Genomic DNA, 16,898 nt, shown 5'->3' with positions numbered 1-16,898 from the left:
CCCGTTCCTCTTTGCCAATACTCAATTTCCCAGGCTCCCCTGAAGTGAGAAGAGCATGTGACTCAGTTCCAGCCCACAAAATTTAAAGGGAATGGTGCTGTGAAGCTTCTTGGAAAGCTTTTACTTTCATGATAGAGTGCTGCTGCCTCAGTCACTTCACGCAGCGGTGGCTGCCGCCTTGTGGCATGGAGGGAACATGCAAAAGATGGGAGAGGAGGAGGATGAAAAGTCTAGGTCCTTGATGAACCAACACCTATGACACTTAGAGGATGCTTATGTCCAGACTTTTTGTCAGGTGAGGAAAAATGAACCACTCTGAGGTCCTGTGTATCAGGTTGTGTTACTCGTAGCAGAGTGCATTCTTGATTGAGGGTCTTTGTGAGGATGACCAAAGGAATTATAAAGGACAGCTTCCTACTTGAAGCACGCTTGGGTCGCTTCTGCCTTTGGGGCCTCACCACTAATTACAAACCGGTTCTCAGCCTTCATGTGTTCTGCCCTCAGACTTTGGCTAATCACTGTAAGGTGGCTCAGGATGCTGCAGGCTGCATCTAGTTGTCCTGCATCACCTGCCTTCTGACCAGCAGTCTGTTATCCAGATTCTGAGCTGGAACTAGTTTGAAACCCTTTTGGCAACAGTCTGAGCTGAAGAGAAAGCCCCTTTGGGCAGAAACGTGGAACCACTACTCCTCCTGGGCAACAGGGAGGAGCTTGGGCTTTGGGCCAACCTCCTGGCACGGCCCAGTGAGCACCTCCAGTCTCATGCCTCCTCTGGGAAATGTTTACTCCAGCTTTGCCCTCCACACCCCCCTCACCCAGCCTCACCTCCCACACCTGCAAAGACACAAGCATGCCGAAAGAGTGCCACTCAAGAGGCTTTCTCCATTTTATTTCTTTGGGAAAAGAAAACGAAGTCTTTTCATCACATGTGGTAGAGATATATATTTATATATATTTATATATAATTTCTTTTGTGGTTGGAAATCCCAAAGCTAAGTCTGTTCATATTTTTTTCTATTTTTTTTTAACCTACTAATGCCTCCTCTTCCCCCTGCCCCTCTGGCCCAGGCCCAGTTTCTGGGGCAGGTGCAGTGAAGGGTGAGTGGAATGGGCAGTGATTGCCAGGACAGCCCCCCACCCAGCTCAGAGATCTGGTGAGGGGAACTGGAAAGGGCTGTGCAGAAGGACAGAGGCCACAGAGGCACTCCTGTTTTTGTGGGGGATGCACAGCTCGTTAAACAGTCACCAGTCATGGGAGGAGGCTGGTCAGGGGTCGGGGAATTGCTCACAGTAGTTGCCAGCTCCCTCCACCCTGCCCCACAAACCCAGTCTGTGGGTGGGAAGGAGAGAGTAAAAAGAGAGAAATACAAGGGCTGAGGGCCAAGCCTCCTCTGATTTTTATTGCTGGTGTGTTAGAAATTTGCCTTTCCCTTCTTATTTTGGGGAGATGGACTCTGAGAGGGCCCCCAGAGGAGGAAGTGACATTGGCTTCCCCAGTCCCCACTGATGGCCATGCCAGGCCTACCCTGGGCAAACACTGGGCTACTTCAGGCCTCTGGGACCCAGAGGTCAGTGATCCTCTCAGTTCAGTCTTGTTCTTCAAGAGCAATCATAGCCACCCCCACCCCCCAAAACAAGGGCCTCAGGCTCAAGCTTGGGCCCAGTGGAACTTGGAAGTGGGCAGTGCACCAAAGATCAAGCAGTTTTCTACTGGAAGAAAAGGTGAGGTTTGGGGGAAGAGATGGCCTAAGACAATGATGTTCTGAGCATGAAAGCAATAGGCTGAGCACGAAAGCAGAAGGTGGCTGAGGGAATCAAGTCAGGGAAAACACAAGAAGACATCACAGACACTCATGTGACCTCAGAAACTAGGTGAGGGGAGTGCCTGAGAGGCAGGTGGCACTTAATAGCTGTAGTTAGAGCTGGACAGTGGCCCTAGGTGTGGGGTCAGCCAAGCAGATGGGGCTGTTGTCCTGTGGGATCCTGGTCAGAAGGGTGAGGGTAAAGCTAAGAAGCCTCCAGGTGACCCTTCTCAAGAATAGGATGGCAGATCTTCCCTGGGCACTGAGCCTCCAGCCCCAGCCCTTCTCTCCTCCAACACACACATATGGACACACACTCAGGACCAGGCCAGGCTCTGAGGCCTGAGTCCAAGAGACCTTGGCAGGGAGGGGCTGGGCAAGTAGCCCTCTCAACCACAGGTAGGCCACCTGCTCCCGTTTGTCCTGCCAATCTGCCCAAGGAGGGAGAAAAGTACTGGAAGGAGAGAGGCCAGGAGTCCAAGGTGTCAGCTTTGGCAGAACGCACGCAAGCCCCCTCAGGTTACGTGGCCAAGGAGATGGGTACAGAGAGCATCTCTGGACACAGGGTGGCCGACAGTAGCAGCCCAGACCCACCAAGGAGCTGGGCACCTCATGGCACTGCAAGGCCTGCCACCTCTCCAACAGGGGAGTGCCAAGAAAAGGAGCATGAGTTCCCCTGCTGCCTGGGCTCCTCATCCCCACTCACTCTGCCCTTCCCCTGTTTCCTCCTTGGGAGGAGGGTCGAGTGGGCTGCCCAGAGGGGCAGTGGTAGAGCTGGGAGACACCCAGTGAGGGGAGGGGAGGGGAGGGGCCTGGTCACAGCTGCTTTGAGAACCTCTTTGGTCTGGGGATACAGGGGATGGGGAAAAGAGATGGCGGAGGGGGGGACACTGGGGACTCTGGCCTTTGACTGGGTATTTGTCAAAAGGCCACATGCCCAGGTAGGGGATCAGATTTCTGTGGACTCGATGCGCTCGAGGCGGGAGGGGGTCCAGGCTTTCTTCTCCTCCCCATGTTGAGGTGTAGGCGTGCTGGCACCTCCCGCAGCCCCCCGCTCTCGCAGCCGCCGCTCCAGCTGCTGGTTGCGCTGGTACATTTCCACGTAACTCAGCTGCAGCTGCTTCTGGTACTCGATGACCTTCTCCTTCTCCTCCAACCACACTCGGCGCTCCTCTGCGAAGCTGGCACCCTGGCGCTCCCGGGCTCGCCGCTCAGCTGCCAGCTCAGCCTGCAGGCGCCCCACCTCCCGCCGCAGGGCCCGAGTCCCACTCTCCCCCCCAGCATCCACCTCCCCATCCAAGGAAACCAGGGAGGCGGCAGCAGCCACCCCAGCCTGACGGCGCATCTTGGCCTCGTCGCTCTCGCAGGTGGCCAGCACGTCCTGCGGCTCGGCCGGGTCCACTGGGGTCAGCGCCGGCTTGAGGCAGGCAGAGGGCAGCTCGCCCTCACCCAGCTCCAGGCTGGCCTGTTTGCTGCTGAAGGAGTCCCTCAGGCTGAGCAGCTGCTCCTCCTTCTCCCGCAGTGAGGCCCGGCCCTCCCGCAGCTGCGAGCGCAGCCCAACAATCTCACTCAGCTTCTGGGACACATCCGCCTGCGAGTCCTTCAGCTGCTGCTTCAGTAGGGAAATCTCCCCAGCCTTCTGGCATACCTGGGCAGGGACAGGTGAGAAGAGAAGTCAGGGTGAAGGCAGAGCTCTGCTCACCCACACCCCAGCCCCCATATCCAGCCCCAGGGCATCAAGCTGCCCCAGGGCTCAGGGTCAGCTCGTCATCATGGCAGAAACGACATGCAGGCTTCCCTCCTCAGACTTGGGACAGACATGGCTAATCTCACACAGCCTGGGACAGCTCTGGTCCTCACAGACACTCCTAATTGATCCCTGCACAACCTTCACACCCCTTGTGATAGTTGTGGGCTGCTGCTCTGGGTTTCTCCAGAGAGACAGAAGGAAGGGGACACAGGGAGATGCCCAACCCCCCAGTCTGCACCTCCCACTTAGTTTCCTCCATCCGGGGCAGGAAGTCGGCCTGTTCCTTCTGGCAGGCGGCAACCTTGTCCTCAAGCTCTTCCCGTTGCCTCATCAGCCGGGCTGCCTCCTCCTGCAGCTGCTTCTTGTCCTGCTGCAGCCGCAGCACCTGCAGCTGTAGGCCTTGCTGGGCGCGCTGGGCGCGACGGGCCACCTGCTGCAGCTTCCCACTGCAGCCCTGCCGCAGCTCGGCCAGCTCACGCTCCCAGGCCTTCTGACGCTCCTCCAGCACCTGGGCCACTGCCGCCTCACTCTGCTCCAGGCTACGCCGCAGAGCTGCCACCTCCTGTTCCTTCTCCCACAGCCTTTCCTCTAGCTCCTGGATCAGAGCACTGGGCGAGGGTGGTGAGCAGGCCGCAAATGGCAGGCCTCCACCTCCGCCGTCCCCTGATCCCAGGTGGCCTGGCCGCCCCATGGATGAGGATGACCCACTCTTGCTGGAGGCCCGCACACTGTCAGAGGTTGCCAGGTCCTGGTAGCCTGACCCACCACCGCTGCTGCTGCCACCACTGCCACTACCATAGCTGGCAGTGCCAATGCGGTTGATGTGGCTGGTGGAGGCACTGAGGGGCGCCAGGTGCTGGCTATAGCTGGAGCTGTAGGTGGGCAGGCTTGTGAGTGAGTTCCGGCCTGAGTCTGAGAGGCCGCCCCCTCCCCCACCCGCTGGGGTCATGGTCCGAGACTTGTCCAGTCCACCCTTGAGGCCACCAGGGCCCTGTCGTCCCTCAGGGGTCCCGTTGGTCTGGGGGGGGCACAAGTTCTGCATGGAGTGGAAATTTTTGGGTACAACAGGCTTGAAGGCCGAAGGCCGAACTAGCGGCTCTGAGCACTGCGTAAAAGCAAGGAAGGGGGAGTCGACATCAGGATGGGACCTTAGCCTTGCCCCCAGTCTCTTCCCTCTGATCTAGACTTGTTCAGCCCCACCTCCCACCCCCATTGGATCTCCATCCTGGGAGTCCCTCCTGGCTGGAGTCCCACCTTATATCCACCACCTGCCCCCCTCACAGCCAGGTCTTTGCCCTAGACCTACCAGCTGGAGTTGGCCCCCAAGGCTCCCCAGCCCAGCTTCTATCTCAGCCCCTACAACCCCAAAACGTCCAAGAAGGCCCACTTCACCCTCCTCTATGGGCTGCCTCCTGCCCCAGGAAAAGGCCCCAGGGACTGACCTGGTCTAGCTTGCCAGAGGTGGCGAGGAGCTTGGGTGGGTGGCTGGGCTCACGATACTGTGGTGGGGCCTTGTCACTGCCGCCGCTGCTGCTGCTGCCACCACTGCTGCCCACCACATTGCCGCAGACATCTGTGTGGTCATTGCCCCGTAGCTCGCCATTGAGGTAGAGTGAATTGGCGAGAGCCTTGTCCTCCGAGGGGTAGCGGCCTGGCCTCTCCCTGCTGGCCCCACTGCCACGGGGGCCAGGGAAACTGCCTTGGCTGCCCCCACCCCCCGTGCGGGTGCCCACACTCTTCATGGCGAACTCCTGAGTGTGGGCCACCCCACTGCCCACACTGCCCATGGCCAGACGAGGGTCTGGGGGTCCGAGCTCAGAGGGCCGAGGGGCAAAGGCCAGGAGGGGATCCCGCCCTGGATCAGCGCGCACAGGCAGTGTCTCCAGCTTCGCCATGACTAAGCCAGGAGGGCACTGTGGGCACAGGTGGGAAAGCAGATAGGTCAGCTCCACCTCCACTCCCACCATCCCATGCAAGCCCGACCCGGCACCACCTGCACCCTGCCCCTCAGTGTCTCCTTCCTTATAGTGGGTACAAGAGTTCCCAAACACCCAAGGTAAAGGAATGGGGCTGGGTAAATAATGATAGCTTGGTAATAGGGGCTGCCCGTTGCACACCTGACAAAGCCCAACCCCCAGGGACTATGCACCTACCCTCCTAGCTTTGCTCTGCTCAGTATTCCATTCTTTAACTCCCACCTCAAACCCACCTCCTTCATGAGCCTCCCAGACACAGTGACCCCCTCAACTCTTAACTGCAACCCCCAGAACTCAGGTGTACTTTACTCTGGGTCTGGACCCCTATATCCCAACCTCATGGGCTGGGGAGATGGGGTTGGAAGGGGACAGCAGTACCTGAATTCAGTAGGGAACCTCAGAACTTAAGGGAGGGAGAGAAACCCACCCCTATCCAAAAACTGTGGATGGGAGTCCTTCCCGGGCCCCTAACCCAGGGTGTTGCAGTCAAGGGCAGAAGTGGAGGCTCACTACCAGCGCAGGATCCTCTCCTTGCCTCTCCAAGGGGGTGGGGGGCCGACGGGTCCTCAAGCCTTGGACCCTCCGAGGCCCGGTCTGCAGGGGCCATGTGCCTCACTCTCGCAGCTCGGCCAGGACCAGCTGCGCGACTTTGGACGGGCCGACTGAGCCATCCTGGACTGCAGTTTTCTCCTCTGCGAAATGGGAGGAATGGAGGACCTACCTCGCAGAGCTGCCGCATGCCAGGCACCCCAGGGAGGCGGGCGCGGGGAGGGGACAAAGGTATTGGGGGTCTGGTGGGCGGGAGCTGCCGCGGCGGCGCTTATCTGGGCCACCAAGGGCATGCCCCGCCCCTCGCGGACTGCCGGGGACCCCAGCTGCAGCGCCTAGCAGAGGGCCCTCCCTGAGGTCTTTCCAACTCCGCCGCATGGGGGCCTGGCACGAGAGGGCCCCCTACCCATGGTCAGTACCTCAGCAGAGGCCCCCGGGCTGGCTGAGGCCGGGGCAGAGGACGCAGCGCCGCCAGCGCGGGCGCCTGCCATGCCTCCCTCCTGGCTTGCTGTTCCTACAAGTGGGCGGGGGCAGGAGCGGGGCCTCCGTGCCCAGCGGCGCCCAGGAGGATTCCGCGCCTGCAGAACCCCTCCAAGAATTCACTGCCTTCGGGAAGACTTCCTGGATTACTCCCCTCCCCCGCTCCTTGTGGACCTTGACCCTGCTTAGTTCACCATGAATTTCTCTGAGCCCTTCAGTGGACGTGCGTCCCCCCTCCCCCAGGGCCGGCCCACAGAAGCAGGGGGAGCAGGGCCTCGGGTTACCTGCGCTCAGGAAGGCCCCGCTTCCTGGTTCCTTTGTCTCAAGTCCGCACCTGGGAAGACCTGCCCCAGAGATCCTCATGTCCAGCCGGGCAGTGGGAGCAGGCAGTGCCTGCTGTGAGTGTAGACGCTCAAATACGTGGGCCAGAAATGGCAGGGGGCGCCCTTCAGGCCTTTAACCCCTGTTCCCACCAGAAACCAGGCAGGGAGCCTTCCTTCTCTGCCAAGGTGAAGGGGTACTGGTAGCAGCCCTCGGCCCCTTGAGTGCACTTCAAACTGTCTTCTACCCATATGCCCATTTTTAATGCTGTGTTTGACCAGGGGAGCCTTAACAAAACTCTTGCCCTTCAGTCTTCTGGCCATCACACCTGGAATTACAGCCCTAGGTGGTTGGAAAACTTACCACAAACCAGTCCACACTGACTTTGTAAAATTCCATTCTATCAGCATCTCCCCCCGACCCCCCAGGTGTGGAGAACAGGACTTTACTACATTGCTCCCTTAAGCTAATCTGTTCCACATGTCCCACAAGGCTGAGACCTAGGGTGAGTCAAGAGAGGCACCTAGGGCTCAATTTAGGTGCAGGATCAGCAAGTGCAGGACCCTGAGAGTGAGTGCCTCCTTTCATCTGGTGACCTAGGTGCCTCCCTTTTTTTTTTTTAAATATATTTTTGGCTGCATTTGGTCTTCGTTGCTGCACGCAGGCTTTCTCTAGTTGCGGTGAATGGGGGCTACTCTTTTTTGCGATGCGTGGGCTTCTCATTGCGGTGGCTTCTATTGTTGCAGAGCACGGGCTCTAGGCACGCGGGCCCAGTAGTTGTGGCTCAAGGGCTCTAGAGCGCAGGCTCAGTAGCTGTGGTGCACGGGCTTACTTGCTTGGCGGCATGCGGGATCTTCCTGGACTAGGGCTCAAACCCGTGTCCCCTGCATTGGCAGGCGGATTCTTAACCACTGCGCCACCAGGGAAGCCCTACATGCCTCTTGACTCACCCTGGCCATGCTGTCTCCACTCCCAGTGTACTCCAGCCCAGATATCCCCCTCCCATTCTAAGCATGACCCCCTTCTCTTGCCATCTCTGGATGCAGTGTAGGGAGCAGCTAGGGACTGAGAGGGTGGAGGCTGTGAGGCCTGAGGCTTAGAACCAGTGGGAAGATCTGGGCAGGGAGGAAGAACGGACAGAATTTCATACAGATGGTGTTCAGGGGGTGGGGGCAAGGGAGGAATCTGGACTGGGGCACCAGGATGGATGTGACACCCTTAACTTGACAGAAGGAGAATGTTTGGGGGAAATGGGTGATTTGAGGAAGACCAGAGAAAGATATCTGTCACATACCGGATAGAAAGAGAGACTGGAATCATGAGCATTCAAGGGTGGTGTGGGTGGCGCCCAGCATGGAGCTCGAGTGGTAGAGCCCCAGAAGACTGGGAGGTGGTGTGGGAGTGGGAAGAAGGCCAGGAGAAGGCAGGCCCTGAAGACCAAGATGGAGTGGGCTGCAAGAATGTGGGGGCAGCTCCTAGTGTTAAAAAAGGGGCCAGGGCTTCCCTGGTGGCGCAGTGGTTGAGAATCTGCCTGCCAATGCAGGGGACACGGGTTCCAGCCCTGGTCCGGGAGGATCCCACACGCCGCGGAGCAACTAAGCCAGTGCACCACAACTACTGAGCCTGCGCTCTAGAACCCGTGAGCCACAACTACTGAAGCCCACACGCCCAGAGCCCGTCTCTGCAACAAGAGAAGCCACTGCAATGAGAAGCCCACGCACTGCAACGAAGAGTAGCCCCCGCTCACTGCAACTAGAGAAAGCCCGCGCCCAGCAACGAAGACCCCACGCAGCCAAAAATAAATAAATTTATATTAAAAAAATTTTTTTAAAGGGACCAGGTAAAATTGGGATTGGCGGGGGTGTCCTGAATTTGGCAGGTGGAAACATCACGTGTCTATGAGAGAATGATTTCAGAAAAGTGGTGCAAGGCAGAGCCAGACTACAGGAGTAGGAGGGGGGTCTGGAGGGAAAGATGGAAGAGTTCCCTTCTCTCTCTCTTTTTTTTTTTTTTTGCGGTACGCGGGCCTCTCACTGTTGTGGCCTCTCCCGTTGCGGAGCACAGGCTCCAGACACGCAGGCCCAGCGGCCATGGCTCACGAGCCCAGCCGCTCCGTGGCACGTGGGATCTTCCCAGACCGGGGCACGAACCCGTGTCCCCTGCATCGGCAGGCGGACTCTCAACCACTGCGCCACAAGGGAAGCCTCCCCTCTCTTTTAAGAGGAGGCCAGAGAAGGCAGTAATTTAAGGTGGTTTGGGATCCAAGGGCTCTCTTCTAATTTTAGAATTTAACATGGTAGAAACCTGAGTGTGGTGATATCCTGAAGGAAGGCATCAATAGTGAGATTAGAGATCTTGGCAAGGGGGCGCCACCAAAAGCCTGGATGTGGACAGGAGCAAACCTCAGAAGTGATCATGTTGATCATGAGAGTGACAGGAAGGTTCTTTGCAAACTGTAAGGTGCAGTACAAACATGCAATACTACCTTCTCTGAGATTCAGTAAAGGAGAATCTGACCATAGGTTGGGGCTGATCATATTCCACCCAGACTCACTGTTTCCCTGGATTGTGTGTGGTCCCCAGGAAGGCCTGGATGCCCAGAGTCCTGGATGGATGGAAATGAGGTCCCAGAACTGTTTCCTGAGCCTCCTATCCCTGTGGTTTACCTGGGGAATCTTTGACTACCAACCCACTGCAGCTCTCCCTGGAGTCTCGCTCTCCAAACAGCTTCTTGCCATAATTCTAACCTGTTATGGTCAGCCCCATACAAGCGTTCCCTGCCCCTTCTCTCTCCCAAGCTTGGGCTGCTGCAGCTTCTTTCCACAAAACCCCAGCAGGGACTGGTAGGATAAGCAGGGGCGTATGTTTCCCTGATAGGTGGAAACTGAGCCCAGGGGAAGGGTTTGAGCTTCATTTGTGGGTCTGGGTCCTGAACTAGCCCAGGTAGCTGAGTGTGGTCGGCAAAGACAGGCTCATGGCCTCAGCTCAACAACCTGGGATGACAGCCTGTTGCCCGATTCTGCCTCTATCTCTGTCCTATCAGCTCTCAGTGCCTAGGACATTACACACAGTATTAGTGGTCATGAACAGGCCAAAGAGACAATACCTGGGGGTTACATGGGCAGGTCCTTCCATCCTACAGTGACCACCCACCCCACCGTAGCTGTGTCCCTCCCAAAACTAGGAATACCCCACCCTTCTCTTGGGTCTCAGAGGCCCTAAGCTCAGCCCAGTCACCCCCTAAAGATCTCAGCAGCCCCTCCTGCCAGCATCTTTGCGGGGGGCTCCTCACTGGGCTTTCTTTCTCAGCACTCCCTCCCCTGTGCAGCTGCCAAGGGACCCTTTCTAAAGGGCAAAGCCGATCTTGTCTGTGCTCTGCCCAAATTCTACTGCACCAAGTGCAATAGACAGAGTTATGGAGGTATCAGCTCCAAGTGTAAATCCCAGCTCAGCTGGTTAGGGGTGGAACTGCATGCAGGTTATTCCACCGTGGGTTCTCACACCTACCCTACAGGAATCTTAAGAAGTGAATGTATTATGGGTAAATGCCTGGCATTCCTCTCAGCCCTCAGAACCAGAGCAGAGCTTGAAGCAGGGCCCCCAAGGCCTCTCCTGTTGCTCATCCTATTTCCCTTGACCTGAGCCCCTCTCCACTCTACACACAAAATCTCTTCTCAGCTCTCTGTGCCCATCCTGCATCCTTCAAGGACCAATCCAAATGCTGCCTCCCAGGAGAGCATCCCTGATCTACCCTGGGAGAGGGGGTAGGGTGGTCTTGGAGCACTTGGCTCAGGCCACTCCAGGGATATTTCATTCTGAGACTGGCCTGTGAGTACCCCCAGGGGGAACGGACGGCAGAGTCTTGGATCTCTGGCCCCTAGCACTGAGGAGATACAGAGAGAATGTGTGTGGGAATGCTAGTTATGAGCAATGCAAAGAGGCAGTGAATCGGACAGGAAAATCAGGAAGGGCTTCCGAGAAAAAGGACTGAGGGAGAAAAGGTATCAGGGGCACTGTAGGGCTTTTGGGGGTGCAGAGGTCTCCAGAACTTCTTGGTTGGGATGTGTGAGGGAAGATCCATCTTCCCTTGGCGACAAAGGGGGAAGGGCCCCATCCCCTAGATCCTGGCTCTGATAAATCCCATGTTTCAGGAGTGAGGGGGCTGACAGCGCCCCCCCACACACACCCCGAGCACACACACGCGCACACACGAGCCTCCCGCACGGGGGTGGGGGTGGGGGGTGGCGGGTGCTCGGGCGCTGCCCACGACAGAGACCCCGGCCACAGGCCATCCCGAGGAGGTGCCCGGGGGTGGGGTGGTCTCTGCGGTGGGGGGAATCCCTCCCGCACCTCTCGGTGCTCCCCACCAAGGCGTGTGGCCCGGGGGGCGGGGCGCAGAGGGAAGAGGTGACATAATCCGGGCCGCACCCCCTCCGGCCGCCACCTTCCCCCAGGCCCTGCGAAGCATCCATGACATCATCGGCCTCATCTTCACTCCCCTCACCCCCAAGGATCCCAGCAGTGGGACGCGCCCCCTCCCCGGCTCCGGGTCCTACCGAATGAGCCTCGCGGTGCAGCGGGCAAGGCGACAGACAGGTCGGAGCCGGGAGGGGCGCCGCAGTGGGCCTGCCTCACTTACTCGCTACCTCAGGGTCCGGTGCGGGGTCTTCGGCGCGGGCGCCGCCAGCCCGGCTAGCTGGCGCAGCCAGAAGCCCGCCCGGCTGGGCGCGAGGCGCGGGCCCGGCTGCGCTCCGCGCCCCTCCCGCTCCCCCCCTGGGCCCCGCCCACTCGCGGCTGCGGCAAACGCGGGCACGCCCTCCAGCCACGCCCCCCGGACCCGCCAATCCCGGGGCTGGGGCGGGGCCCAATGCCTTAACCCTTTCGTCGCTGCGTCCAGGCCCGCGCGTGGGACCCCTCTCTTTCACCCACCCCAGGGCGCCGCGAGTCTGCCCTGAGCCCCCTGCTTATTCCCTGTTAACCCTCAAGACCCTTGGGCTCAGCCCCCAGTCTCTCCTCTTCAACAAATCCAGTAGGACCGCTCCCTCCTTGAACCCCACATCTTTGGCGACAGGGAGGAGCCCCTCTGGCTTGGGGAAGGGGCTCTAGAAGCTAAGCCCCGAGCCCTATTCCTCTCGCGCTCCCGTTCTTCGGGACGCGACTTCCCAGCGAACGCCGTGGAGACCTTGCAAGTCTGCAAGGTGGGGGCGGGGCGAGACGTCTGGAGTGGATCCGACAACGCGCTTGGAAGACCCTTCGCGGGCATAGGGGAGGCTTCGCGGGTCGTGACTGTCCGTCAGCAATCGGAAGCGGTTTGAAACTTGATTGTCGCGGAGGATCACCGTCGTGGGGGAACAGGCGGTTGACAAGGAAAAAGACATAACATTACAATCGAGCAGGGTTTGACTGCTTCACCCTGTGGGCCGAACATGGCAGGATGCCCGGCCCTTCGGAGTGAGAGGGAGTAAGGTGGTTCGTCTCAGATCTGGAGCACCAGCTTCGCACGCGCTTGCCAGGTCTGTGAGAAGAGTGCTCATTCCGCCCCTGGTGGCCCGGGAGGACTGCCGGGAGGAAGAAGTCTGTCTGGAAGTGAGGCCTTAGCCTTGAACAGGGTAGACAAGAAAGCCAGGCCTAGGGTTCAGAATTAGCAAGAGCCTGGAGGCACAAAGTGTCTGTCCTAAAAACTGCAGCGTCTCCACTCCGGCTGGCATTTAACCCATTGTAGCTCTACTGTTAACAGATGACTTGTTTGGTCATCTGTCATCTTATTTTATGGTTTTTATTTCTGGCTATTTCCTGTTTTCTGAATTTTTCCATATTTGCTTTTATCTGCTATAGTGATTTGCAATGCAGAAGGCCTGTTTTTAATTCTCCTGGTTGTTGCCTTTATCAAATAAAAATGCAGTTTATATTTCACAAATTATTAAAGTCAATGACAAATCATTTATTTTTATGTTCCTCGTTGTGTAATGAGAAATTTCCATCTCTTGGCCTGCTGCCCTCACACTTACTTTTATCTGTCCACTTAATCTAGGATGATAGACCCAACTTTTTTTTTTTTTTGCGGTACGCGGGACTCTCACTGTTGTGTCCTCTCCCGTTGCGGAGCACAGGCTCCGGACGCACAGGTTCAGCGGCCATGGTTCACGGGCCCAGCCGCTCCGCGGCATGTGGGATCTTCCCGGACCAGGGCACGAACCCGTGTCCCCTGCATCGGCAGGCGGACTCTCAACCACTGCGCCACCAGGGAAGCCCTAGACCCAGCTTTTGTTTTTACACTTTTTTTTTTAAGTCAAAAAATCCTCTTTTTCAATCGTTTTTGGCTTTTGCGAACCCTTCGTTTAATTAGTAACAATGTCACTGCCAGTTTTTTATGCACTAATTTTTCTGTTCCTCATTCAGACTCATCTCCCACTTGACTGGTGATTTCAAGGAGAACTCTGGGATGTTACCTTTTTCTAAGTCTTTGCCCTAGGTGAGAATGCCTTTCTACTGTCTTTACACACATGGTGGCTTGACTATTTATAGAATTCTTGAATCTCAAACTATCCCCATCAAGACTCTCTTGTCCTTATCCCATTCTTTTGGCTCTTAAAATGGTAGCAAGTACACCTGAAACTAATATAATGTTATATGTCAATTATAGCTCAAAAAAAAAAAGGTAACAAAGCTGGGCTGGTCTCTTTTATTATTATTATTTTTAATATTTATGTATTTATTTGGCTGTGGCGGGTCTTAGTTGCAGCAAGCAGGATCTCTGGGGCATGCCAGATCTTTTTTTAGTTGTGGCATGCGGGCTTCTTTTAGTTGCGGCATGCAGGATCTAGTTCCCTGACCAGGGATGGAGCCCTCAGTCCCCTGCATTGGGAGCGTGGAGCCCTAACTGCTGGACCACCAGGGAAGTCCCTGGGCTGGTCTCTTTTAGGCAAGCAATTCACCTGGTGCTTGTTGGGATTTTTCTTTACCCTCAAAAGTCAAACATTTTGCCAGTATAATTCTCAGTATAGGCATTTTTCTGTTACTTTTACAAAAACAAAAAAGGTCTTCAACTGAGAAAAGTTTTCTTCTATGTTCTTTCTTGTCCATTCTATGAACAGATTGTTTAGGATATTTTTCTCCCCTAAAATTATCACGTTGGATTGCCATTGTCAATGAAATCTCTTTGTCCCTTTTATCTGAATCCTGGAGACACTATCTCAAGTTTTTTGTTTTTGTTTTTTCAACATCACTGATTTAATTTTCTTCAGAGTCAAAGGTACTCTGTTTTCTCTAATAAAATATCTCATTCTGTCTATTTTCCTTTCATTTTAGCCATTTTCTACCCACCTCTGTCTTGATCTCAACTTAATCTCTTTTTATAGTTCTCTGTTCTTATGTCACGGAGAATGTGGTTTTGCATCTTAAAAGCACCAAGAAAATAAGAGAATAACCGTATCTGGCTCTGTTCTAATGCATATGAAAACCTTGATAATGTGGACAATTTTCTGGGAAATAAAATTATAAAAATAAGAAAGATGTTGAAAATATTATCCAAGAAAGATGTCCAAAACAGGCTCTAGGCCCAGATGGTTTAATGGAAGAATTCTCTCAAACTTTCAGTGAACAGATAATCCTCACCCTATAAGTCTGTATCAGAGAGCAGAAAACCAAAAATGGTAAATATTTCATTTTATGAAGCCACAATTCGCAATAAAGGAGGATCAGAAAGGAGAACTACAAAACAGTCATACTTATCAGTTCAGAGGGGGAAAAAAAATCCTAAATACAAATCAAGGAAATAAAATTAATTATTATTGTATATGAACTTAATAATCCATGAGTGTGTTAAATGAGAAAAACAATCATCATAATAGAGGCCAAACAGTCATTCAAAAATCAATACCCCAAAGAACCCTCATAATTAACCAGGAATGGTTGAAATTAAGATTCAGTATTTTGTGCTTTCTTGACAAAAATCTAGAGGGCCTCAAATGGCCTAACTGAAAGTTGCCCTAGTCAAACAATCCTCCTTATCAAATGGATGAGGTGCAGTTTCTGCTTATCTCTGAGTATTGTAGTGGGTTTCAGTTCTCTGCCGGCCCTCAGATTTATTCAAACAAGCGAATCAGATCCCCTGCAGGAACCAGTGGGCACTCACCCTCTTGCTGCTACAAAGTCTGCCTCCCACAGTCCCTGGTTGTTCACTGTATTCCTGAGTGCAACACCTGTGTGGCCCTGGGTGGCTTGTGGTGTTCTCCTCCCCTGGGCTGTGAGTATATGTGCTGTCAACCTCACCTGCTCAGTGTCAGGTATTGTGTTTGGCCATCCCCATAACCCTAAGGAGGGAATCTCTGCCTCACCAATGGGGTGAAGAGCAAGTAATTAAAACAAGAGTATATCAGACTAACAGGGAATTCCCTGGCAGTCCAGTGGTTAGGACTCCTCATTTTCACCGCCAAGGGCCCGGGAACTAAGATCCCGCAAGCCGCGAGGCACAGCCAAAAAAAAGGGTGTATCAGGCTAACAAGAATTAAAAACCCACGTTGGTGAGGATGTAGGGAAATAGGAAGTCACAAAGTGTTTTTTTTTTTTTTTGGCTGCGTTGGGTCTTCATTGCTGTGCGCCGGCATTCTCTAGTTGCCGTGAGCGGGGGCTACTCTTTGTTGCGGTGTGTGGGCTTCTCATTGCGGTGCTTCTGCACGGGCTCTAAAGCACGAGCTCGGTAGTTGTGGCACACGGGCTTAGCTCCTCCGCGGATTGTGGGATCTTCCAGGACCAGGGATAGAACCCGTGTCCCCCTGCACTGGCAGGCGGATTCTTAACCACTGAGCCACCAGGGAAGCCCCACAAAGTATTTTTGAGAGTATAAATTGGTTCAACCTTTTGGGAGGACAATTGGGTAATTTATTAAAATGAGAAATGCATATATCCTCGGACCCAACAATTCCATTTCTGGAAGAAATACCACCACAAATAATATGACAGATGTACAAAGACAGTCATTGACATAATGGTGTAATAGTAAAAAAAAAAAAGTTTTTTTAAACCTAAATACATCAATCTGCTAAGAGAAGATCGATCAAGTGAATAACAATGCAACCAATGCGATGCAAGTCCAAAAAAGCAAGTGGCAGAATCACATGTATACACACTATACTCTAATTTTTCTATTATTTTTTAAAGAATATATATGTACATGCATAGAAAAGTCTGGAAAGATACATACCAAACTATTAACAGTGGCTACCTTGAGATGGTGGGATTTCAGGGAGTATGACAGAAGAGAGGACTCTAGGCACTTTGGTAATGTTTGCACTTTTTAAAACAAGCATGTGTTACTTTTGTAAAAAAAAAATTTTTTTAAGGTAAAGAAGTTTGCTTGCAAGAATAAACAGGTGAGTAAGCTCTGAAAATTTAGACAGACTATTAGATATTAAATATTTGCTCAAAAATCCCTGCCCCAATGGAGTTTGCATTCTAGTGGGAGGAGACAATAAGTAAAATATATAGTGAATTAGAAAGTGGTAAGTACTAAGGAGAAGTTGAGACTGCAGGGGATCCCAATTCTGAATAAGATAGAAGGTCTTGCTGAAGAAGTGCACTCAAGTTACAGACCTGGAGGGTAGGGAAGCAAGCCTGAAGTATAAAAGAGGTTCCTAGGATGCAATCATTTTATCTATAACAAAATGAGCTTTTCTTTTTCAATGTTTTATTTTATTGCACTAAAGCTTCCAGACAGAAAAATGGTTAAACATTAAAACATTATAGTTTTTAATAAGATCAATAACTACAAAAAGAATTAGCATTGTTAAAAATCTACCTTTTGGGGCTTCCCTGGTGGCGCAGTGGGTGGGAGTCCGCCTGCTGATGCAGGGGACGCGGGTTCATGCCCCGGTCCGGGAGGATCCCACATGCCGCGGAGCGGCTGGGCCCTTGAGCCATGGCCACTGGGCCTGCGCGTCTGGAGCCTGTGCTCCGCAGCGGGAAAGGTCACAGCAGTGAGAGGCCCGCGTACCACAAAAAAAAAAAAAAAAAAAATCTACT

General features: G+C 54.1%; 1 protein-coding gene across 7 annotated transcripts; it reads right to left on the bottom strand.

Moving 5' to 3' along the window:
• Positions 1–862: 862 nt before the first annotated feature.
• On the bottom strand, positions 863–11,648 carry LZTS3 (leucine zipper tumor suppressor family member 3). 7 transcript variants are annotated; one of them, XM_067707631.1, is made up of 6 exons: positions 11,435–11,648; positions 6,842–6,901; positions 5,956–6,220; positions 4,995–5,465; positions 3,791–4,657; positions 863–3,450 (listed from the first exon to the last, which is right to left on the bottom strand). In XM_067707631.1, the coding sequence occupies exons 3-6, from the start codon at positions 6,133–6,135 to the stop codon at positions 2,752–2,754; spliced, it is 2,217 nt and encodes a 738-aa protein (XP_067563732.1). In that variant the 5' UTR covers positions 6,136–6,220; positions 6,842–6,901; positions 11,435–11,648; the 3' UTR covers positions 863–2,751. The 7 variants fall into 7 exon arrangements, with proteins under 7 accessions (XP_067563732.1, XP_067563731.1, XP_067563733.1 ...); XM_067707630.1 differs by lacking the exon at positions 6,842–6,901; XM_067707632.1 differs by lacking the exon at positions 6,842–6,901 and having other exon boundaries at positions 11,518–11,648.
• Positions 11,649–16,898: the final 5,250 nt, after the last annotated feature.

The sequence above is a fragment of the Pseudorca crassidens genome, chromosome 15 (genome assembly GCF_039906515.1).
Source record: "Pseudorca crassidens isolate mPseCra1 chromosome 15, mPseCra1.hap1, whole genome shotgun sequence".
In the NCBI taxonomy this organism is placed as follows: domain Eukaryota; kingdom Metazoa; phylum Chordata; class Mammalia; order Artiodactyla; family Delphinidae; genus Pseudorca; species Pseudorca crassidens.
The sequence above is the reverse complement of the archived record's forward strand: the minus strand, read 5'-3'. Positions and strand labels throughout refer to the sequence as shown.